Source organism: Oncorhynchus kisutch, linkage group LG7 (assembly GCF_002021735.2).
Source record: "Oncorhynchus kisutch isolate 150728-3 linkage group LG7, Okis_V2, whole genome shotgun sequence".
Classification (NCBI taxonomy): domain Eukaryota; kingdom Metazoa; phylum Chordata; class Actinopteri; order Salmoniformes; family Salmonidae; genus Oncorhynchus; species Oncorhynchus kisutch.
The window spans coordinates 48,765,539-48,787,208 of NC_034180.2; the positions used below are offsets into that span (position 1 = coordinate 48,765,539).

Genomic DNA, 21,670 nt, shown 5'->3' on the forward strand with positions numbered 1-21,670 from the left:
TGTTTTGGTATTATTGTTCTTATCTCTCAGTGTTATGGTATTAGTGTTCTTATCTCTCAGTGTTTTGGTATTAGTGTTCTTAGTTCTAAGTGTTTTTGTATTAGTGTTCTCAGTTCTCAGTGTTTTGCTATTAGTGTTCTTAGTTCTCAGTGTTTTGGTATTAGTGTCCTTATCTCTCAGTGTTTTGGTATTAGAGTTCTCAGTGTTTTGGTGTTAGTATTCTTAGTTCTAAGTGTTTTGGTATTAGTGTTCTTATCGCTCAGTGTTTTGGTATTAGTGTTCTTATCTCTCAGTGTTTTGGTATTAGTGTTCTTAGCTCTCAGTGTTTTGGTATTAGTGTTCTTAGTTCTAAGTGTTTTGGTATTATTGTTCTTATCTCTCAGTGTTATGGTATTAGTGTTCTCAGTTCTCAGTGTTTTGGTATTAGTGTCCTCAGTGTTTTGGTATTAGTGTCCTCAGTGTTTTGGTATTAGTATTCTCAGTGTTTTGGTGTTAGTGTTCTTAGCTCTCAGTGTTTTGGTATTAGTGTTCTCAGTGTTTTGGTATTAGTGTCCTCAGTGTTTTGGTATTAGTATTCTCAGTGTTTGGGTATTAGTGTTCTTAGCTCTCAGTGTTTTGGTATTAGTGTCCTCAGTGTTTTGGTATTAGCGTTCTCAGTGTTTTGGTATTAGTGTTCTCAGTGTTTTGGTATTAGTATTCTCAGTGTTTTGGTATTAGTGTTCTTTGCTCTCAGTGTTTTGGTATTAGTGTTCTCAGCGTTTTGGTATTAGTGTTCTTAGCTCTCAGTGTTTTGATATTAGTGTTCTCAGCGTTTTGGTATTAGTGTTCTCAGTGTTTTGGTATTAGTATTCTCAGTGTTTTGGTATTAGTGTTCTTTGCTCTCAGTGTTTTGGTATTAGTGTTCTCAGCGTTTTGGTATTAGTGTTCTTAGCTCTCAGTGTTTTGATATTAGTGTTCTCAGTGTTTTGGTATTAGTATTCTCAGTGTTTTGGTATTAGTGTTCTTTGCTCTCAGTGTTTTGGTATTAGTGTTCTCAGCGTTTTGGTATTAGTGTTCTTAGCTCTCAGTGTTTTGATATTAGTGTTCTCAGCGTTTTGGTATTAGTGTTCTTTGCTCTCAGTGTTTTGCTTCTCAGTGTTTTGGTATTAGTGTTCTCAGCGTTTTGGTATTAGTGGTGTTAGCTCTCAGTGTTTTGGTATTTGTGTTCTTATCTCTCAGTGTTTTGGTATTAGTGTTCTTAGCTCTCAGTGTTTTGGTATTAGTGTTCTCAGTGTTTTGGTATTAGTGTCCTCAGTGTTTTGGTATTAGTATTCTTAGTGTTTGGGTATTAGTGTTCTTAGCTCTCAGTGTTTTGGTATTAGTGTCCTCAGTGTTTTGGTATTAGCGTTCTCAGTGTTTTGGTATTAGTGTTCTCAGTGTTTTGGTATTAGTATTCTCAGTGTTTTGGTATTAGTGTTCTTTGCTCTCAGTGTTTTGGTATTAGTGTTCTCAGCGTTTTGGTATTAGTGTTCTTTGCTCTCAGTGTTTTGGTTCTCAGTGTTTTGGTATTAGTGTTTCTCAGCGTTTTGGTATTAGTGTTCTTAGATCTCAGTGTTTTGGTATTAGTGTTCTTAGCTCTCACTGTTTTGGTATTAGTGTTCTTTGCTCTCAGTGTTTTGCTTGTCAGTGTTTTGGTATTAGTGTTCTCAGCGTTTTGGTATTAGTGTTGTTAGCTCTCAGTGTTTTGGTTCTCAGTGTTTTGGTATTAGTGTTCTCAGTGTTTTGGTATTAGTGTTTTTAGCTCTCAATGGTTTGGTATTAGTGTTCTTGGCTCTCAGTGTTTTGGTATTAGTGTTCTCAGCGTTTTGGTATTAGTGTTCTTAGATCTCAGTGTTTTGGTATTAGTGTTCTTAGCTCTCACTGTTTTGGTATTAGTGTTCTTAGTTCTCAGTGTTTTGGTATTAGTGTTCTCAGTGTTTTAGTATTAGTGTTCTGAGTGTTTTAGTATTAGTGTTCTCAGTGATTTGGTATTAGTATTCTCAGTGTTTTGGTATGAGTGTTCTCAGCGTTTTGGTATTAGTGTTCTTAGATCTCAGTGTTTTTGTATTGGTGTTCTTAGCACTCAGTATTTTTGTATTAGTGTTCTTAGTTCTAAGTGTTTTGGTATTAGTGTTATTATCTCTCAGTGTTTTGGTATTAGTGTTCTCAGTGTTTTGGTATTAGAGTTCTCAGTGTTTTGGTATTAGAATTCTCAGTATTTTTGTATTAGTGTTCTTAGTTATAAGTGTTTTGGTATTAGTGGTCTTACCTCTCAGTGTTTTGGTATTAGTGTTCTTATCTCTCAGTGTTTTGGTATTAGAATTCTCAGTGTTTTGGTATTAGTGTTCTTAGTTCTAAGTGTTTTGGTATTAGTGTTCTTAGATCTCAGTGTTTTGGTATTAGTGTTCTTAGCTCTCACTGTTTTGGTATTAGTGTTCTTAGTTCTCAGTGTTTTGGTATTAGTGTTCTCAGTGTTTTAGTATTAGTGTTCTCAGTGATTTGGTATTAGTATTCTCAGTGTTTTGGTATGAGTGTTCTTTGGTATTAGTGTTCTCAGCATTTTGGTATTAGTGTTCTTAGATCTCAGTGTTTTTGTATTGGTGTTCTTAGCACTCAGTATTTTTGTATTAGTGTTCTTAGTTCTAAGTGTTTTGGTATTAGTGTTATTATCTCTCAGTGTTTTGGTATTAGTGTTCTCAGTGTTTTGGTATTAGAGTTCTCAGTGTTTTGGTATTAGAATTCTCAGTGTTTTGGTATTAGTTTTCTTAGTTATAAGTGTTTTGGTATTAGTGGTCTTACCTCTCAGTGTTTTGGTATTAGTGTTCTTATCTCTCAGTGTTTTGGTATTAGTGTTCTCAGTGTTTTGGTATTAAGAGTTCTCAGTGTTTTGGTATTAGAATTCTCAGTGTTTTGGTATTAGTGTTCTTAGTTCTAAGTGTTTTGGTATTAGTGTTCTTATCTCTCAGTGTTTTGGTATTAGTGTTCTTAGTTCTCAGTGTTTTGGTGTTAGTGTTCTTATTTCTCAGTGTTTTGGTATTAGAGTTCTCGGTGTTTTGGTGTTAGAATTCTCAGTGTTTTGGTATTAGTGTTCTTAGCTCTCAGTGTTTTGGTATTAGTGTTCTTAGTTCTAAGTGTTTTGGTATTAGTGTTCTTATCTCTCAGTGTTTTGGTATTAGTGTTCTTATCTCTCAGTGTTTTGGTATTAGTGTTCTTATCTCTCAGTGTTTTGGTATTTGTGTTCTTATCTCTCAGTGTTTTGGTATTAGTGTTCTTAGCTCTCAGTGTTTTGGTATTTGTGTTCTTAGTTCTAAGTGTTTTGGTATTATTGTTCTTATCTCTCAGTGTTATGGTATTAGTGTTCTTATCTCTCAGTGTTTTGGTATTAGTGTTCTCAGTTCTCAGTGTTTTGGTATTAGTTTTCTTAGTTCTCAGTGTTTTGGTATTAGTGTCCTCAGTGTTTTGGTATTACTGTTCTCAGTGTTTTGGTATTAGTATTCTCAGTGTTTGGGTATTAGTGTTCTTAGCTCTCAGTGTTTTGGTATTAGTGTTCTTAGTTCTCAGTGTTTTGGTATTAGTGTTCTCATTGTTTTGGTATTAGTGTTCTCAGTGTTTTGGTATTAGTGTTCTCAGTGTTTTGGTATTAGTATTCTCAGTGTTTTGGTATTAGTGTTCTTAGCTCTCAGTGTTTTGGTATTAGTGTTCTCAGTGTTTTGGTATTAGTGTCCTCAGTGTTTTGGTATTAGTATTCTCAGTGTTTGGGTATTAGTGTTCTTAGCTCTCAGTGTTTTGGTATTAGTGTCCTCAGTGTTTTGGTATTAGCGTTCTCAGTGTTTTGGTATTAGTGTTCTCAGTGTTTTGGTATTAGTATTCTCAGTATTTTGGTATTAGTGTTCTTAGCTCTCAGTGTTTTGGTATTAGTGTTCTCAGCATTTTGGTATTAGTGTTCTTAGCTCTCAGTGTTTTGATATTAGTGTTCTCAGCGTTTTGGTATTAGTGTTCTTTGCTCTCAGTGTTTTGCTTCTCAGTGTTTTGGTATTAGTGTTCTCAGCGTTTTGGTATTAGTGTTGTTAGCTCTCAGTGTTTTGGTTCTCAGTGTTTTGGTATTAGTGTTCTCAGTGTTTTGGTATTAGTGTTTTTAGCTCTCAGTGTTTTGGTATTAGTGTTCTTGGCTCTCAGTGTTTTGGTATTAGTGTTCTCAGAGTTTTGGTATTAGTGTTCTTAGATCTCAGTGTTTTGGTATTAGTGTTCTTAGCTCTCACTGTTTTGGTATTAGTGTTCTTTGCTCTCAGTGTTTTGCTCCTCAGTGTTTTGGTATTAGTGTTCTCAGTGTTTTGGTATTAGTGTTCATAGATCTCAGTGTTTTGGTATTAGTGTTCTTAGCTCTCACTGTTTTGGTATTAGTGTTCTTAGTTCTCAGTGTTTTGGTATTAGTGTTCTCAGTGTTTTAGTATTAGTGTTCTCAGTGATTTGGTATTAGTATTCTCAGTGTTTTGGTATGAGTGTTCTTAGCTCTCAGTGTTTTGGTATTAGTGTTCTCAGCGTTTTGGTATTAGTGTTCTTAGATCTCAGTGTTTTTGTATTGGTGTTCTTAGCACTCAGTATTTTTGTATTAGTGTTCTTAGTTCTAAGTGTTTTGGTATTAGTGTTATTATCTCTCAGTGTTTTGGTATTAGTGTTCTCAGTGTTTTGGTATTAGAGTTCTCAGTGTTTTGGTATTAGAATTCTCAGTGTTTTGGTATTAGTGTTCTTAGTTATAAGTGTTTTGGTATTAGTGGTCTTACCTCTCAGTGTTTTGGTATTAGTGTTCTTATCTCTCAGTGTTTTGGTATTAGTGTTCTCAGTGTTTTGGTATTAGAGTTCTCACTGTTTTGGTATTAGAATTCTCAGTGTTTTGGTATTAGTGTTCTTAGTTCTAAGTGTTTTGGTATTAGTGTTCTTATCTCTCAGTGTTTTGGTATTAGTGTTCTTAGTTCAGTGTTTTGGTATTAGTGTTCTTATTTCTCAGTGTTTTGGTATTAGAGTTCTCGGTGTTTTGGTGTTAGAATTCTCAGTGTTTTGGTATTAGTGTTCTTAGCTCTCAGTGTTTTGGTATTAGTGTTCTTAGTTCTAAGTGTTTTGGTATTAGTGTTCTTATCTCTCAGTGTTTTGGTATTAGTGTTCTTATCTCTCAGTGTTTTGGTATTAGTGTTCTTATCTCTCAGTGTTTTGGTATTTGTATTCTTATCTCTCAGTGTTTTGGTATTAGTGTTCTTAGCTCTCAGTGTTTTGGTATTTGTGTTCTTAGTTCTCAGCTTTTTGGTATTAGTGTTCATAGATCTCAGTGTTTTGGTATTAGTGTTCTTAGCTCTCACTGTTTTGGTATTAGTGTTCTTAGTTCTCAGTGTTTTGGTATTAGTGTTCTCAGTGTTTTAGTATTAGTGTTCTCAGTGATTTGGTATTAGTATTCTCAGTGTTTTGGTATGAGTGTTCTTAGCTCTCAGTGTTTTGGTATTAGTGTTCTCAGCGTTTTGGTATTAGTGTTCTTAGATCTCAGTGTTTTTGTATTGGTGTTCTTAGCACTCAGTATTTTTGTATTAGTGTTCTTAGTTCTAAGTGTTTTGGTATTAGTGTTCTTAGTTCTCAGTGTTTTGGTATTAGTGTCCTCAGTGTTTTGGTATTAGTGTTCTCAGTGTTTTGGTATTAGTATTCTCAGTGTTTGGGTATTAGTGTTCTTAGCTCTCAGTATTTTGGTATTAGTGTTCTTAGTTCTCAGTGTTTTGGTATTAGTGTTCTCAGTGTTTTGGTATTAGTGTTCTTAGTTCTCAGTGTTTTGGTATTAGTGTTCTCATTGTTTTGGTATTTGTGTTCTTAGCTCTCAGTGTTTTGGTATTAGTGTTCTCAGCGTTTTGGTATTTGTGTTCTTAGCTCTCGGTGTTTTGGTATTAGTGTTCTCAGTGTTTTGGTATTAGTATTCTCAGTGTTTTGGTATTAGTGTTCTCAGTTATCAGTGTTTTGGTATTAGTGTTCTTAGTTCTCAGTGTTTTGGTATTAGTGTCCTCAGTGTTTTGGTATTAGTGTTCTCAGTGTTTTGGTATTAGTATTCTCAGTGTTTGGGTATTAGTGTTCTTAGCTCTCAGTGTTTTGGTATTAGTGTTCTTAGTTCTCAGTGTTTTGGTATTAGTGTTCTCATTGTTTTGGTATTAGTGTTCTCAGTGTTTTGGTATTAGTGTTCTCAGTGTTTTGGTATTAGTATTCTCAGTGTTTTGGTATTAGTGTTCTTAGCTCTCAGTGTTTTGGTATTAGTGTTCTCAGCGTTTTGGTATTAGTGTTCTTAGCTCTCAGTGTTTTGGTATTAGTGTTCTCAGTGTTTTGGTATTAGTGTCCTCAGTGTTTTGGTATTAGTATTCTCAGTGTTTGGGTATTAGTGTTCTTAGCTCTCAGTGTTTTGGTATTAGTGTCCTCAGTGTTTTGGTATTAGCGTTCTCAGTGTTTTGGTATTAGTGTTCGCAGTGTTTTGGTATTAGTATTCTCAGTATTTTGGTATTAGTGTTCTTAGCTCTCAGTGTTTTGGTATTAGTGTTCTCAGCATTTTGGTATTAGTGTTCTTAGCTCTCAGTGTTTTGATATTAGTGTTCTCAGCATTTTGGTATTAGTGTTCTTAGCTCTCAGTGTTTTGCTTCTCAGTGTTTTGGTATTAGTGTTCTCAGCGTTTTGGTATTAGTATTCTCAGTGTTTTGGTATTAGTGTTCTTAGCTCTCAGTGTTTTGGTATTAGTGTTCTCAGCGTTTTGGTATTAGTGTTCTTAGCTCTCAGTGTTTTGGTATTAGTGTTCTCAGTGTTTTGGTATTAGTGTCCTCAGTGTTTTGGTATTAGTATTCTCAGTGTTTGGGTATTAGTGTTCTTAGCTCTCAGTGTTTTGGTATTAGTGTCCTCAGTGTTTTGGTATTAGCGTTCTCAGTGTTTTGGTATTAGTGTTCTCAGTGTTTTGGTATTAGTATTCTCAGTATTTTGGTATTAGTGTTCTTAGCTCTCAGTGTTTTGGTATTAGTGTTCTCAGCATTTTGGTATTAGTGTTCTTAGCTCTCAGTGTTTTGATATTAGTGTTCTCAGCATTTTGGTATTAGTGTTCTTAGCTCTCAGTGTTTTGCTTCTCAGTGTTTTGGTATTAGTGTTCTCAGCGTTTTGGTATTAGTGTTGTTAGCTCTCAGTGTTTTGGTTCTCAGTGTTTTGGTATTAGTGTTCTCAGTGTTTTGGTATTAGTGTTTTTAGCTCTCAGTGTTTTGGTATTAGTGTTCTTGGCTCTCAGTGTTTTGGTATTAGTGTTCTCAGCGTTTTGGTATTAGTGTTCTTAGATCTCAGTGTTTTGGTATTAGTGTTCTTAGCTCTCACTGTTTTGGTATTAGTGTTCTTTGCTCTCAGTGTTTTGCTTCTCAGTGTTTTGGTATTAGTGTTCTCAGCGTTTTGGTATTAGTGTTGTTAGCTCTCAGTGTTTTGGTTCTCAGTGTTTGGGTATTAGTGTTCTCAGTGTTTTGGTATTAGTGTTCTTGGCTCTCAGTGTTTTGGTATTAGTGTTCTCAGCGTTTTGGTATTAGTGTTCATAGATCTCAGTGTTTTGGTATTAGTGTTCTTAGCTCTCACTGTTTTGGTATTAGTGTTCTTAGTTCTCAGTGTTTTGGTATTAGTGTTCTCAGTGTTTTAGTATTAGTGTTCTCAGTGATTTGGTATTAGTATTCTCAGTGTTTTGGTATGAGTGTTCTTAGCTCTCAGTGTTTTGGTATTAGTGTTCTCAGCGTTTTGGTATTAGTGTTCTTAGATCTCAGTGTTTTTGTATTGGTGTTCTTAGCACTCAGTATTTTTGTATTAGTGTTCTTAGTTCTAAGTGTTTTGGTATTAGTGTTATTATCTCTCAGTGTTTTGGTATTAGTGTTCTCAGTGTTTTGGTATTAGAGTTCTCAGTGTTTTGGTATTAGAATTCTCAGTGTTTTGGTATTAGTGTTCTTAGTTATAAGTGTTTTGGTATTAGTGGTCTTACCTCTCAGTGTTTTGGTATTAGTGTTCTTATCTCTCAGTGTTTTGGTATTAGTGTTCTCAGTGTTTTGGTATTAGTGTTCTTAGTTCTAAGTGTTTTGGTATTAGTGTTCTTATCTCTCAGTGTTTTGGTATTAGTGTTCTTAGTTCTCAGTGTTTTGGTATTAGTGTTCTTATTTCTCAGTGTTTTGGTATTAGAGTTCTCTGTGTTTTGGTGTTAGAATTCTCAGTGTTTTGGTATTAGTGTTCTTAGCTCTGTGTTTTGGTATTAGTGTTCTTAGTTCTAAGTGTTTTGGTATTAGTGTTCTTATCTCTCAGTGTTTTGGTATTAGTGTTCTTATCTCTCAGTGTTTTGGTATTAGTGTTCTTATCTCTCAGTGTTTTGGTATTTGTGTTCTTATCTCTCAGTGTTTTGGTATTAGTGTTCTTAGCTCTCAGTGTTTTGGTATTTGTGTTCTTAGTTCTAAGTGTTTTGGTATTATTGTTCTTATCTCTCAGTGTTATGGTATTAGTGTTCTTATCTCTCAGTGTTTTGGTATTAGTGTTCTCAGTTCTCAGTGTTTTGGTATTAGTGTTCTTAGTTCTCAGTGTTTTGGTATTAGTATTCTCAGTGTTTGGGTATTAGTGTTCTTAGCTCTCAGTATTTTGGTATTAGTGTTCTTAGTTCTCAGTGTTTTGGTATTAGTGTTCTCATTGTTTTGGTATTTGTGTTCTTAGCTCTCAGTGTTTTGGTATTAGTGTTCTCAGCGTTTTGGTATTTGTGTTCTTAGCTCTCGGTGTTTTGGTATTAGTGTTCTCAGTGTTTTGGTATTAGTATTCTCAGTGTTTTGGTATTAGTGTTCTTAGCTCTCAGTGTTTTGGTATTAGTGTTCTCAGCGTTTTGGTATTAGTGTTCTTAGCTCTCAGTGTTTTGGTATTAGTGTTCTCAGCGTTTTGGTTTTAGTGTTCTAAGCTCTCAGTGTTTTGGTTCTCAGTGTTTTGGTATTAGTGTTCTTTGCTTTCAGTGTTTTGGTATTAGTGTTCTTAGCTCTCAGTGTTTTGGTATTAGTGTTCTCAGCGTTTTGGTATTAGTGTTCTTAGCTCTCAGTGTTTTGGTATTAGTGTTCTCAGCGTTTTGGTATTAGTGTTCTTAGCTCTCAGTGTTTTAGTTCTCAGTGTTTTGGTATTAGTGTTCTTAGCGCTCAGCATTTTGGTATTAGTGTTCTTAGCGCTCAGCATTTTGGTATTAGTTTATTCCTCAGAAGTGTTGACCCAGTGGTATGTAAAAACACACTGTATTCCTCAGAAGTGTTGACCCAGTGGTATGTAAAAACACACTGTATTCCTCAGAAGTGTTGACACAGGAAAACACTTGTCTTTCAATGAAATGTCATATTACATTCAAATTCTAGTAACTTTATTGTTCCAAGGTGACAACTTCATATGTCGACATAGAGCAGAATCAGCAGGGAGAAGTTGTCACTGTGATATTTTGCCCTTTTTGCTTTCAAGCTATTTCAACATTAGACGCTCAGTGGATGGGAGAAATGGCCACAACGTTTTACTGTTGATAAGCGTTCAGAGTCTGCAGATCAAGAAGTACAGCCATATCACTGCTCAAGTCTTTCCAGAGTTATATTTGCCCCAACTCGGATTTGCATTGTCAATTTTCTCTCCTGCACAGCAGCCACAAGGAGAGAGGATTACTGCACTCCCTATCTTGCTCTCCACCCAAAAGAAAATGTCAGCAATTTAGGGAACCCGAAAACCCAGGTCCACTTGTTATGTTAGAAAGTCACCTTGTCTTCCTGTACGGCATTCCTGAAACCATGAGACTGCCCAACATTAAGGAAAGCAAGAAACCCTGTCTGTCTTCCTGATAATAGTGTGTGGCTCAAAGACTACCTCTCTTGATCCTAGCAGTTGTTTGAATCTTTCATATGGAGCGTTCATCTCCAGACAACACTCCTGTTGCTTTTATAAAGGCCTAATGTATGATATTTCTGTGCTTTTCTTTTGAGGAGTTCAGTCGCATGAAAGCAAGTTGTTGACAAACCATAAAGGGATACTTCAGGATTGTGGCAAGCAGGCCCCTTTATCTACTTCCCCAATATCACATGAACTTGTGGATACTATTTTTATGTCTCTGTGTCCAGTATGAAGGAAGTTAGAGGTAGTTTCGTGAGACAATTCTAACTAGCGTTAGCGCAATGAATGGTATTAATGGGAGTCTTTTGGTATCTGCTAGCATGTGTAACTGTGTGTGTGTCTCGTGACAGACGTTACAATGTGCACACGTTCTGGGTGCCTTCTGATTGCATGATAGCAGAATCTGTGGCATAGCAGTAACATTGCTGTGGTAGTGGCTGGTAATGACTCTCTAGCATTGCAGTAACATTGCTACGGTAGTGGCTGGTAATGACTCTCTAGCATAGCAGTAACATTGCTACGGTAGTGGCTGGTAATGAATCTCTAGCATAGCAGTAACATTGCTACGGTAGTGGCTGGTAATGAATGCTTGACAAGATGACAGCTTCACATTTCTGAGGAGTTGGTTGTGAAATATTGATGACAGGGTTTAACTGTGAGGCTGGACTCTGCTGTAGCTGCAGCTCAGCTCTCCGCCCACGGAAAAATGTGGCTTCACGTCCCAGTTACCAAAGACCAAAGCCTTACTTAAAAACCATGGTTCTCATCCCTCATATCAGCCTTACCTAATAGGCTAAATGACTGAAGTTATTTTGTAACACCCACTGGATAACCATGTAGAGTTCAGAGTGTGTAGTACCTCTGTTTGGACAGGTACTGTGTGTGGGTGTGCGTGTGCGTGTGTGTGTGTGTGTGTGTGTGGACAGGTAAGATTCGACTGGAGTGTGTGTGTGTGGACAGGTAAGATTCGACTGGAGTGTGTAAGCTACCCACCACCTGGTGACCCTTCGACTGTGTGGCTAAAGGAGGGGTCAGATGGGGGGGGTTCTTGTGGAAGGGGTCAGATAGGAGAGGTCACTCTGGGTCCAGTCCCTGCTGAGTCTAATCTTGTAGCTTATAAAACTGGGCAGTTTTATCTCAAATCTCTTCATTCATAGACTCAATAATGGACACTCATACTGACAGTTGTGGCTGCTTTGCGTGATGTATTGTTGTCTCTACCTTCTTGCCCTTTGTGCTGTTGTCTGCGCCCAATAATGTTTGTGCCATGTTTTGTGCTGCTACCATGTTGTCATGTTGTGTTGCTACTTTGCTGTGTTGTCATGTGTTGGTGCAATGCAATGTTGTTGTCTTAGGTCTCTCTTTATGTAGTGTTCTGTTGTCTCTCTTGTCGTGATGTCTGTTTTGCCCTATATTTTTATTTAATTTATTTTGTATTTTTAATCCTTGGTAGGCCGTCATTGTAAATAAGGATTTGTTCTTAACTGACTTGCCTAGTTAAATAAAGGTTTAATTTATTATTTTTTTATACAGAAAAGAAAGAAAGAAATAGCCAATATGCTTTCAGGTGCTTCTCTCTGAAGTCATACTCCCATTGATCTCAATGACTTTGTGGTCATCATTGTGCAACTGTTATAAAGGCATTCATAGACTATGTTGTGACTTCAGACAACACATCCATGTATACAGTGAGTATTACATTCTTACTTATAGACTATATATTCTGTCTACAAACAACACATACATGTTTTCATTGTAAATTATAGATGGGAGATAGATGATTTTAGGTAACTTTGTTTTCTTTCAATCACACAAAAGTTTGGAATTATGTTGATCTAGCTGGCATCAAACCAGATCAAATATTTTTTTTTATGAAAATGGAGAGATTTTTATTTATTTTTTAAATGTGTTGTATCATGTTTTTATTTATTTAACTAGGCAAGTCAGTTACGAACAAATTCTTATTTTCAATGATGGCCTAGGAACAGTGGGTTAACTGCCTTGTTCAGGGGCAGAACAACACATTTTTACCTTGTCATCTCGGGGATTTGATTTAGCAACCTTTCAGTTACTAGCCCAACGCTCTAACCACTAGGCTACCTGCCAAAATATGAGATATTAGACATTAATGTCACATTCATGTCAAGATATGAAACGGATTCATCTAACTCACATAGCTAGAATGATTTAGCTAACTCACATAGCTACAGTAGAATGATTAATCTAACTCACATAGCTAGAATGATTAATCTAACTCGCATAGCTAGAATGATTAATCTAATTCACATAGTTAGAATGATTCAGCTAACTCACATAGCTACAGTAGAATGATTAATCTAACACATAGCTAGAATGATTAATCTAATTCACATAGCTAGAATGATTCAGCTAACTCACATAGCTACAGTAGAATTATTAATCTAACTCACATAGCTAGAATGATTAATCTAACTCGCAGAGCTAGAATGATTCATCTAATTCACATAGCTAGAATGATTCAGCTAACTCACATAGCTACAGTAGAATGATTCATCTAACTCACATAGCTAGAATGATTCAGCTAACTCACATAGCTACAGTAGAATGATTCAGCCAACTCACATAGCTATAGTAGAATGATTCAGCTAACTCACATAGCTAAAGTAGAATGATTAATCTAACTCACATAGCTAGAATGATTCAAATGACTATCCAGACTATTTGCATCCCCCCCCACCTTTACACCGCTGCTACTCTCTGATGTTATCATCTATGCATAGTCACTTTAATAACTCCTACACCTACATGTACATATTACCTCTACTAACCGCTGCCCCCGCACATTGACTCTCTACCGGAACTCCCCTGTATATATTCTTGTTATTGTTATTTTACTGCTGCTCTTTAATTAATTGTTACTTTTATTTCTTATACCTATCCGTATTTTTTAAAACTGCATTGTTGGTTAGGGGCTTGTAAGTACACATTTCACTGTAAGGTTGTATTCGGCGCATGTGACTAATACAATTTGATTTGATTCATCTATCTCACATAGCTCTAATGATTTATCTATCTCAGATAGCTACAGTATAATGATTAATCTAACGCACAGCTATAATTAAAGATTTAATTCACATAGCTATAATGATTATTTTAATTCACATAGCTATAATGATTCATCTAACTCACATAGCTACAGTGATTCATCTAACTCACATAGCTACAGTGATTCATCTAACTCACATAGCTACAGTGATTCATCTAACTCACATAGCTACAGTGATTCATCTAACTCACAAAGCTACAGTTATTCATCTAACTCACATAGCTACAGTGATTCATCTAACTCACATAGCTACAGTAGAATGATTAATCTAACACATAGCTAGAATGATTAATCTAATTCACATAGCTAGAATGATTCAGCTAACTCACATAGCTACAGTAGAATTATTAATCTAACTCACATAGCTAGAATGATTAATCTAACTCGCAGAGCTAGAATGATTCATCTAATTCACATAGCTAGAATGATTCAGCTAACTCACATAGCTACAGTAGAATGATTCATCTAACTCACATAGCTAGAATGATTCAGCTAACTCACATAGCTACAGTAGAATGATTCAGCCAACTCACATAGCTATAGTAGAATGATTCAGCTAACTCACATAGCTAAAGTAGAATGATTAATCTAACTCACATAGCTAGAATGATTCAAATGACTATCCAGACTATTTGCATCCCCCCCCACCTTTACACCGCTGCTACTCTCTGATGTTATCATCTATGCATAGTCACTTTAATAACTCCTACACCTACATGTACATATTACCTCTACTAACCGCTGCCCCCGCACATTGACTCTCTACCGGAACTCCCCTGTATATATTCTTGTTATTGTTATTTTACTGCTGCTCTTTAATTAATTGTTACTTTTATTTCTTATACCTATCCGTATTTTTTAAAACTGCATTGTTGGTTAGGGGCTTGTAAGTACACATTTCACTGTAAGGTTGTATTCGGCGCATGTGACTAATACAATTTGATTTGATTCATCTATCTCACATAGCTCTAATGATTTATCTATCTCAGATAGCTACAGTATAATGATTAATCTAACGCACAGCTATAATTAAAGATTTAATTCACATAGCTATAATGATTATTTTAATTCACATAGCTATAATGATTCATCTAACTCACATAGCTACAGTGATTCATCTAACTCACATAGCTACAGTGATTCATCTAACTCACATAGCTACAGTGATTCATCTAACTCACATAGCTACAGTGATTCATCTAACTCACAAAGCTACAGTTATTCATCTAACTCACATAGCTACAGTGATTCATCTAACTCACATAGCTACAGTGATTCATCTAACTCACAAAGCTACAGTGATTCATCTAACTCACATAGCTACAGTGATTCATCTAACTCACAAAGCTGGAATGTGAGACGCTGATACGTTGTTGTATCACGACTCACTGTAACATCAAATACGTGTGATAGATAGACAGCTCCTCAATGTCACATTAACATCTAATCCATTACGCTGTGTGTTAATAGTCACACTCTAAAGCTCCTGTGCACCTCTTCCTGCCTCTCTAGTAACAAGTTAGGTTTTCAAGAACCAGACAGGTCTTTTTTTGCTAAGCTGTTTTCCATGGCTTGTCAGCTTTTTAGCCCTCTTCTTCTTTACTGCGTAGTTTTGTGTCAGTGCATTCTTTGAACCACTGGCTTTCTTTCTGCATGTTCTATTTGTGGGCATCATTGGGAAAAGTAAAGCTTCAGTGGCTACAGCGACAGTGCTCTCCATATATATATATATATATATATATATAAATATCATTGGGAAATGAACAGCCTCCATTTGTTGGTGCACCGTACTCTTTCACACCTAAACATGTCTTCTTGTGGATATATATATATATATATATAAATATTTATATATATATATATATATCCACAAGAAGACATGTTTAGGTGTGAAAGAGTACGGTGCACCAACAAATGGAGGCTGTTCTGAGGGCATATGGGGGGTGGTGCAACTCGATATTAGGAAGGTGTCCTTTACGTTTTAGTTTACTCTGTGTATACTGAGTAAGTCTACAATAGGACAAATACAAGCGCCCATGCTAAAACCAGCTTTTGTTTTCTGTTACAGGGAGGGCCTATGCCCCAGAGTTCTACTATGACACGTACAGTGCGTTGTGGCAGAACCGGCCCAGGGTCTACGGCTTCAAGCTACAGTGGACCCAGCAGAACCCGCTGTCTGTGGACCGCATCGTGGCCTACCGACTGGGGATCAAACAGGTGAGCAGGGCCAGTTAGACCTTCACCTGGACTTTTCATGCTCTAGGTTTTGTCAAAGTTTCACCTTTTTAAGGTCTACTACAAAGGCGAGAGCAATTGTCTGTAGCACACAGTACTTCCTCCTTCTGTTGTCACCCATGAGAGTGAATCAGGTTTTGTCATTCTAGCCAAGTAGTGACTTTGACAGTATTCATTGCAGCAAATGTCCTTATTTTGCAGTATTTTTTTTTTTTTTGCAGAAAGAGCTAAACACCAAGAAGATACTGTAGTCATTGCAGAAATATGATCCTGAGATCTAACATATTCAATCCTGCTTAATGCCTGTGCATGACGTACTTGTAAAGACATTCGAATTTGTCCTTTCTGACTGTGTGTGGCATTCTGCTGTTTGGGGTCACCCACCCACCCCCTTTATAGATGACCAGAGGAAACTAGCTGAAAGCATTTAATTTATTTTAAGCAAACCCCCACCCTCCTCCTTGTCTGTGGTGTTCCGGTTAGGGATGGCATTCCGGTTGTCAATGCCGTCTTCTTCGTTCACCATTACTTCTCCCTCACCTTCAGCACTGTCAGCGCACAGCTGGAATGACAGAGTCCTCAGCCACTTCTAATGGCATCCCACGGCATGATTTATTCCCCGTCAGGTTTGTCATTGCCTGGTCGCCACCCACCGGTGCTCAAAGTCAACACTAAGTCAAATAAAAACATTCAACTAATTTGTTCTGTTCTATTTTTATATATTTTTAAATTTTTTTCCTTATTTATTTCAAAACAAACTTCCCAGTCTTGCATGCTGTTAGTCATCACTGCAGGGCACTGAGGACATTTAGACTTTTATTTGATTTATTTAGGTTCTGTATACACGTCAGGTGTTCTGCCCAGTGGTTCCACATATTAGGGTCGACTTTCTCTCACACGACACGCTCAGCGATATTTTCAGCACAGTGAAGCACATTTTCACTGGCTGCACAGATTCTTTCAGACTCGCAGGACTGTTTATAAAACACTCGAGCCGGGTGTCTTTTCACCTGGGAGGTGATGCATCCATATCTGTATCAGCTCCGTTCTGAATGAACCACTTGTGTTCATTCGCCACAAAGCATTGTGAAAAGCAGCTAGCTATTGTTTCTCAGTTTCCTTCTTCTTGCTAGGTCTGCATAGGGAAAGGGACTTGACAGTCGTTGCTATATAAGAGTCAGCAACATAGCAGACACCTGGCTAAGAGCAGGAGGTGAAGGAGAGGAGGAGGATGGGAGGGGGGAAGAAAGGACAGGAAAGGAGTGAGGGCAAGAAACTAATTAACAACTTCACCCAGAGGGGAAGAGCTGCCCAAATAAGATAAGGTGTTCAGTGAGGAACCAGTGATGGAATTCGCTGGAACAGAGGTTAGCTGTGTGGGCCGTGATTACATGTGCGTGAGACGCGTCTGAAAACCACACAACCAGCATCTGTCAGTGGGGGAGGAGAGGTGGCTGCTGGGTAAAAAGAGGACGAGCCTTGATGGACTCTTTCAGACTCATCACATTGCAGCTGCCCGGTTGTCACTGTCTCTGTCAGCCCCTTTCATGTTTAATGGATAACGCTCTCTAACCGGCTGTCTTTTGCGATGGTAGCACATTATCTAGAGCTTTTATTGTGCTTTTCTTTGCCAGGTTCAGTACAGTGGTTTCCTGGATGAGGCCCATCCATCATGGAGGCATGGCTGGTCTCTGCTCTCTCCTCTCTGCCTGGATTTGTTACCTGCTGTTCCCCTCACTCCTTCCCTCCTCTCCTCCTTTCTGCCTGGCTGGTCAATCCTCCCCTCTGCTCTCGCACTCTCTTTTTTTTTTCTCTCTCTCTCTCCTCTCTCTCTTCTCTCTCTCACTCTTTCTCTTTCTCTCTCTTCTCTCTCCGATTCCCCTCTACCTCTCTCGCTCTCTCTGCTATAGCTCTCTCTCTCTTTTCTGTTTAGTGGCTCACACATGACATTTCCAGGACACCAGCCTGCATGGGGTTTAACTTACCCCTCCTAAGGGCAGACTGGACTGACTGCAGAGTTAAGTTCACTCTCCTAGTGGGTGGTGTGTGTAGTGTGTGTAGTGTGTGTGTGTGTGTGTGTGTGTGTGTGTGTGTGTGTGTGTGTGTGTGTGTGTGTGTGTGTGCGTGCGTGCGTGCGTGCGTGCGTGCGTGCGTGCGTGCGTGCGTGCGTGCGTGCGTGCGTGCGTGCGTGCGTGCGTGCGTGCGTGCGTGCGTGCGTGCGTGTAAATCCAATAATTTGCCAAAATGACAGATAACAAGTCCTATTGTTTGAGCAGAATCGGTCTGCTATTATTCTGTCTGTATTGTGTGTCGTTTAATAGCGTTGTTTTGATGAAAAATGAAACTCTCCTTTCACTTTTGAATCACTTTCACCATTCCAACATCATGGCTTTGGCATCACGGACACAAGACACTTTACGTAGTGAGGAAATCATACAGTATAGCTACCTCGATGATGAGACGCTGCCATTATTATACGCAGTGGTCCAAGGACATGCTGATTCATTCTTCTAGTTATTAGCTGACCAATAACAGAGTAACTTCACTTCCGGCGCCGACAGAGATGGCCGCCTCGCTTCGCGTTCCTAGGAAACTATGCAGTTTTTTGTTTTTTTACGTGTTATTTCTTACACTAGTACCCCAGGTCATCTTAGGTTTCATCACATACAGCCGAGAAGAACTACTGAATATAAGATCAGCGTCAACTCACCACCAGTACGACCAAGAATATGTTTTTCGCGATGCGGATCCTGTGTTCTGCCTTACAACCAGCGCCACGGGATGGTTCCCATGCAGCGACCCAAAAAAACGACTCAGAAAAAGAGGGAAACGAAGCGGTCTTCTGGTCAGACTCCGGAGACGGGCACATCGTGCACCACTCCCTAGCATTCTTCTTGCCAATGTCCAGTCTCTTGACAACAAGGTTGATGAAATCCGAGCAAGGGTAGCATTCCAGAGGGACATCAGAGACTGTAACGTTCTCTGTTTCACGGAAACGTGGCTCACTGGAGAGACGCAATCCGAAGCGGTGCAGCCAGCGGGTTTCTCCACGCATCGCGCGGACAGAAACAAACATCTTTCTGGTAAGAAGAGGGGCGGGGGCGTATGCCTTATGGCCAACGTGACATGGTGTGATGAAAGAAACATACAGGAACTCAAATCCTTCTGTTCACCTGATTTAGAATTCCTCACAATCAAATGTAGACCGCATTATCTACCAAGAGAATTCTCTTCGATTATAATCACAGCCGTATATATCCCCCCCCAAGCAGACACATCGATGGCTCTGAACGAACTTTATTTAACTCTCTGCAAACTGGAAACGATTTATCCGGAGGCTGCATTCATTGTAGCTGGGGATTTTAACAAGGCTAATCTGAAAACAAGACTCCCTAAATTTTATCAGCATATCGATTGCGCAACCAGGGGTGGAAAGACCCTGGATCATTGTTACTCTAACTTCCGCGACGCATATAAGGCCCTGCCCCGCCCCCCTTTCGGAAAAGCTGACCACGACTCCATTTTGTTGATCCCTGCCTACAGACAGAAACTAAAACAAGAAGCTCCCACGCTGAGGTCTGTCCAACGCTGGTCCGACCAAGCTGACTCCACACTCCAAGACTGCTTCCATCACGTGGACTGGGAGATGTTTCGTGTTGCGTCAGCCAACAACATTGACGAATACGCTGATTCGGTGTGCGAGTTCATTAGAACGTGCGTTGAAGATGTCGTTCCCATAGCAACGATTAAAACATTCCCCAACCAGAAACCGTGGATTGATGGCAGCATTCGTGTGGAACTGAAGGCGCGAACCACTGCTTTTAATCAGGGCAAGGTGTCTGGTAACATGACTGAATACAAACAGTGCAGCTATTCCCTCCGCAAGGCTATCAAACAAGCTAAGCGCCAGTACAGAGACAAAGTAGAATCTCAATTCAACGGCTCAGACACAAGAGGCATGTGGCAGGGTCTACAGTCAATCACGGACTACAGGAAGAAACCCAGCCCAGTCACGGACCAGGATGTCTTGCTCCCAGGCAGACTAAACAACTTTTTTGCCCGCTTTGAGGACAATACAGTGCCACTGACACGGCCTGCAACGAAAACATGCGGTCTCTCCTTCACTGCAGCCGAAGTGAGTAAGACATTTAAACGTGTTAACCCTCGCAAGGCTGCAGGCCCAGACGGCATCCCCAGCCGCGCCCTCAGAGCATGCGCAGACTAGCTGGCCGGTGTGTTTACGGACATATTCAACCAATCCCTATACCAGTCTGCTGTTCCCACATGCTTCAAGAGGGCCACCATTGTTCCTGTTCCCAAGAAAGCTAAGGTAACCGAGCTAAACGACTACCGCCCCGTAGCACTCACATCCGTCATCATGAAGTGCTTTGAGAGACTAGTCAAGGACCATATCACCTCCACCCTACCTGACACCCTTGACCCACTCCAATTTGCTTACCGCCCAAATAGGTCCACAGACGATGCAATCTCAACCACTCTGCACACTGCCCTAACCCATCTGGACAAGAGGAATACCTATGTGAGAATGCTGTTCATCGACTACAGCTCGGCATTCAACACCATAGTACCCTCCAAGCTCGTCATCAAGCTCGAGACCCTGGGTCTCGACCCCGCCCTGTGCAACTGGGTACTGGACTTCCTGACGGGCCGCCCCCAGGTGGTGAGGGTAGGCAACAACATCTCCTCCCCGCTGATCCTCAACACTGGGGCCCCACAAGGGTGCGTTCTGAGCCCTCTCCTGTACTCCCTGTTCACCCACGACTGCGTGGCCACGCACGCCTCCAACTCAATCATCAAGTTTGCGGACGACACAACAGTGGTAGGCTTGATTACCAACAACGACGAGACGGCCTACAGGGAGGAGGTGAGGGCCCTCGGAGTGTGGTGTCAGGAAAATAACCTCACACTCAACGTCAACAAAACTAAGGAGATGATTGTGGACTTCAGGAAACAGCAGAGGGAACACCCCCCCATCCACATCGATGGAACAGTAGTGGAGAGGGTAGCAAGTTTTAAGTTCCTCGGCATACACATCACAGACAAACTGAATTGGTCCACTCACACAGACAGCATCGTGAAGAAGGCGCAGCAGCGCCTCTTCAACCTCAGGAGGCTGAAGAAATTCGGCTTGTCACCAAAAGCACTCACAAACTTCTACAGATGCACAATCGAGAGCATCCTGGCGGGCTGTATCACCGCCTGGTATGGCAACTGCACCGCCCTCAACCGTAAGGCTCTCCAGAGGGTAGTGAGGTCTGCACAACGCATCACCGGGGGCAAACTACCTGCCCTCCAGGACACCTACACCACCCGATGCTACAGGAAGGCCATAAAGATCATCAAGGACATCAACCACCAGAGCCACTGCCTGTTCACCCCGCTGTCATCCAGAAGGCGAGGTCAGTACAGGTGCATCAAAGCTGGGACCGAGAGACTGAAAAACAGCTTCTATCTCAAGGCCATCAGACTGTTAAACAGCCACCACTAACATTGAGTGGCTACTGCCAACACACTGTCAATGCCACTGACTCTACTCCAGCCACTTTAATCATGGGAATTGACGGGAAATGATGTAAATATATCGCTAGCCACTTTAAACAATGCTACCTTATATAATGTTACTTACCCTACATTATTCATCTCATATGCATACGTAGATACTGTACTCTATATCATCGACTGCATCCTTATGTAATACATGTATCACTAGCCACTTTAACTATGCCACTTGGTTTACATACTCATCTCATATGTATATACTGTACTCGATATCATCTACTGTATCTTGCCTATGCTGCTCTGTACCATCACTCATTCATATATCCTTATGTACATATTCTTTATCCCCTTACACTGTGTATAAGTCGTTTTTTTTTTGAATTGTTAGTTAGATTACTTGTTCGTTATTACTGCATTGTCGGAACTAGAAGCACAAGCATTTCGCTACACTCGCAATAACATCTGCTAACCATGTGTATGTGACAAATAAATTTGATTTGATTTGATTTGATTTGGGGGGGATTTGGCGTTGGCAGAGACCGGGCTAACTAAGCCTATGTATCTCTATCTTCCGTTCTCATCGTTGATAACAGAAGCTGATCAGATACCAGATGGGTCAAGCCATTTGGGGGTTCGGGGGGTCATCCCAGGCTACCTAGAAGGGTTGCAATTATATGGCCCCAGTGTTACAGCAAGTAGGAAGTAGCATCCCGTTCAGTCATTCTGAGGAAGAAAGGGAGGGAGAGATGGTGAGGAGGAGGGAGGTAGGGGGATAACTTCCTCCGTCACGCTCTCTCTCCATGCTCCCTCTCTTTTAGTTAGGGGGCCCAGAGGTGTAGCCTCGTTCCGCCCCTCACTCCTGCTGATGATAGGATGGGAGCCCCCGCGGTGTCCTAA

General features: G+C 39.7%; 1 protein-coding gene across 1 annotated transcript in view; it reads left to right on the plus strand.

Moving 5' to 3' along the window:
- Positions 1–21,670, plus strand: part of LOC109894701 (MAM domain-containing glycosylphosphatidylinositol anchor protein 2) — a 209,488-nt gene that overhangs the window by 148,980 nt on the left and 38,838 nt on the right. Inside the window, exon 10 of the mRNA XM_020488377.2 lies at positions 15,087–15,235. Coding sequence (XP_020343966.1) covers positions 15,087–15,235 — 149 coding nt within the window. The remainder of the gene's footprint in view (positions 1–15,086; positions 15,236–21,670) is intronic.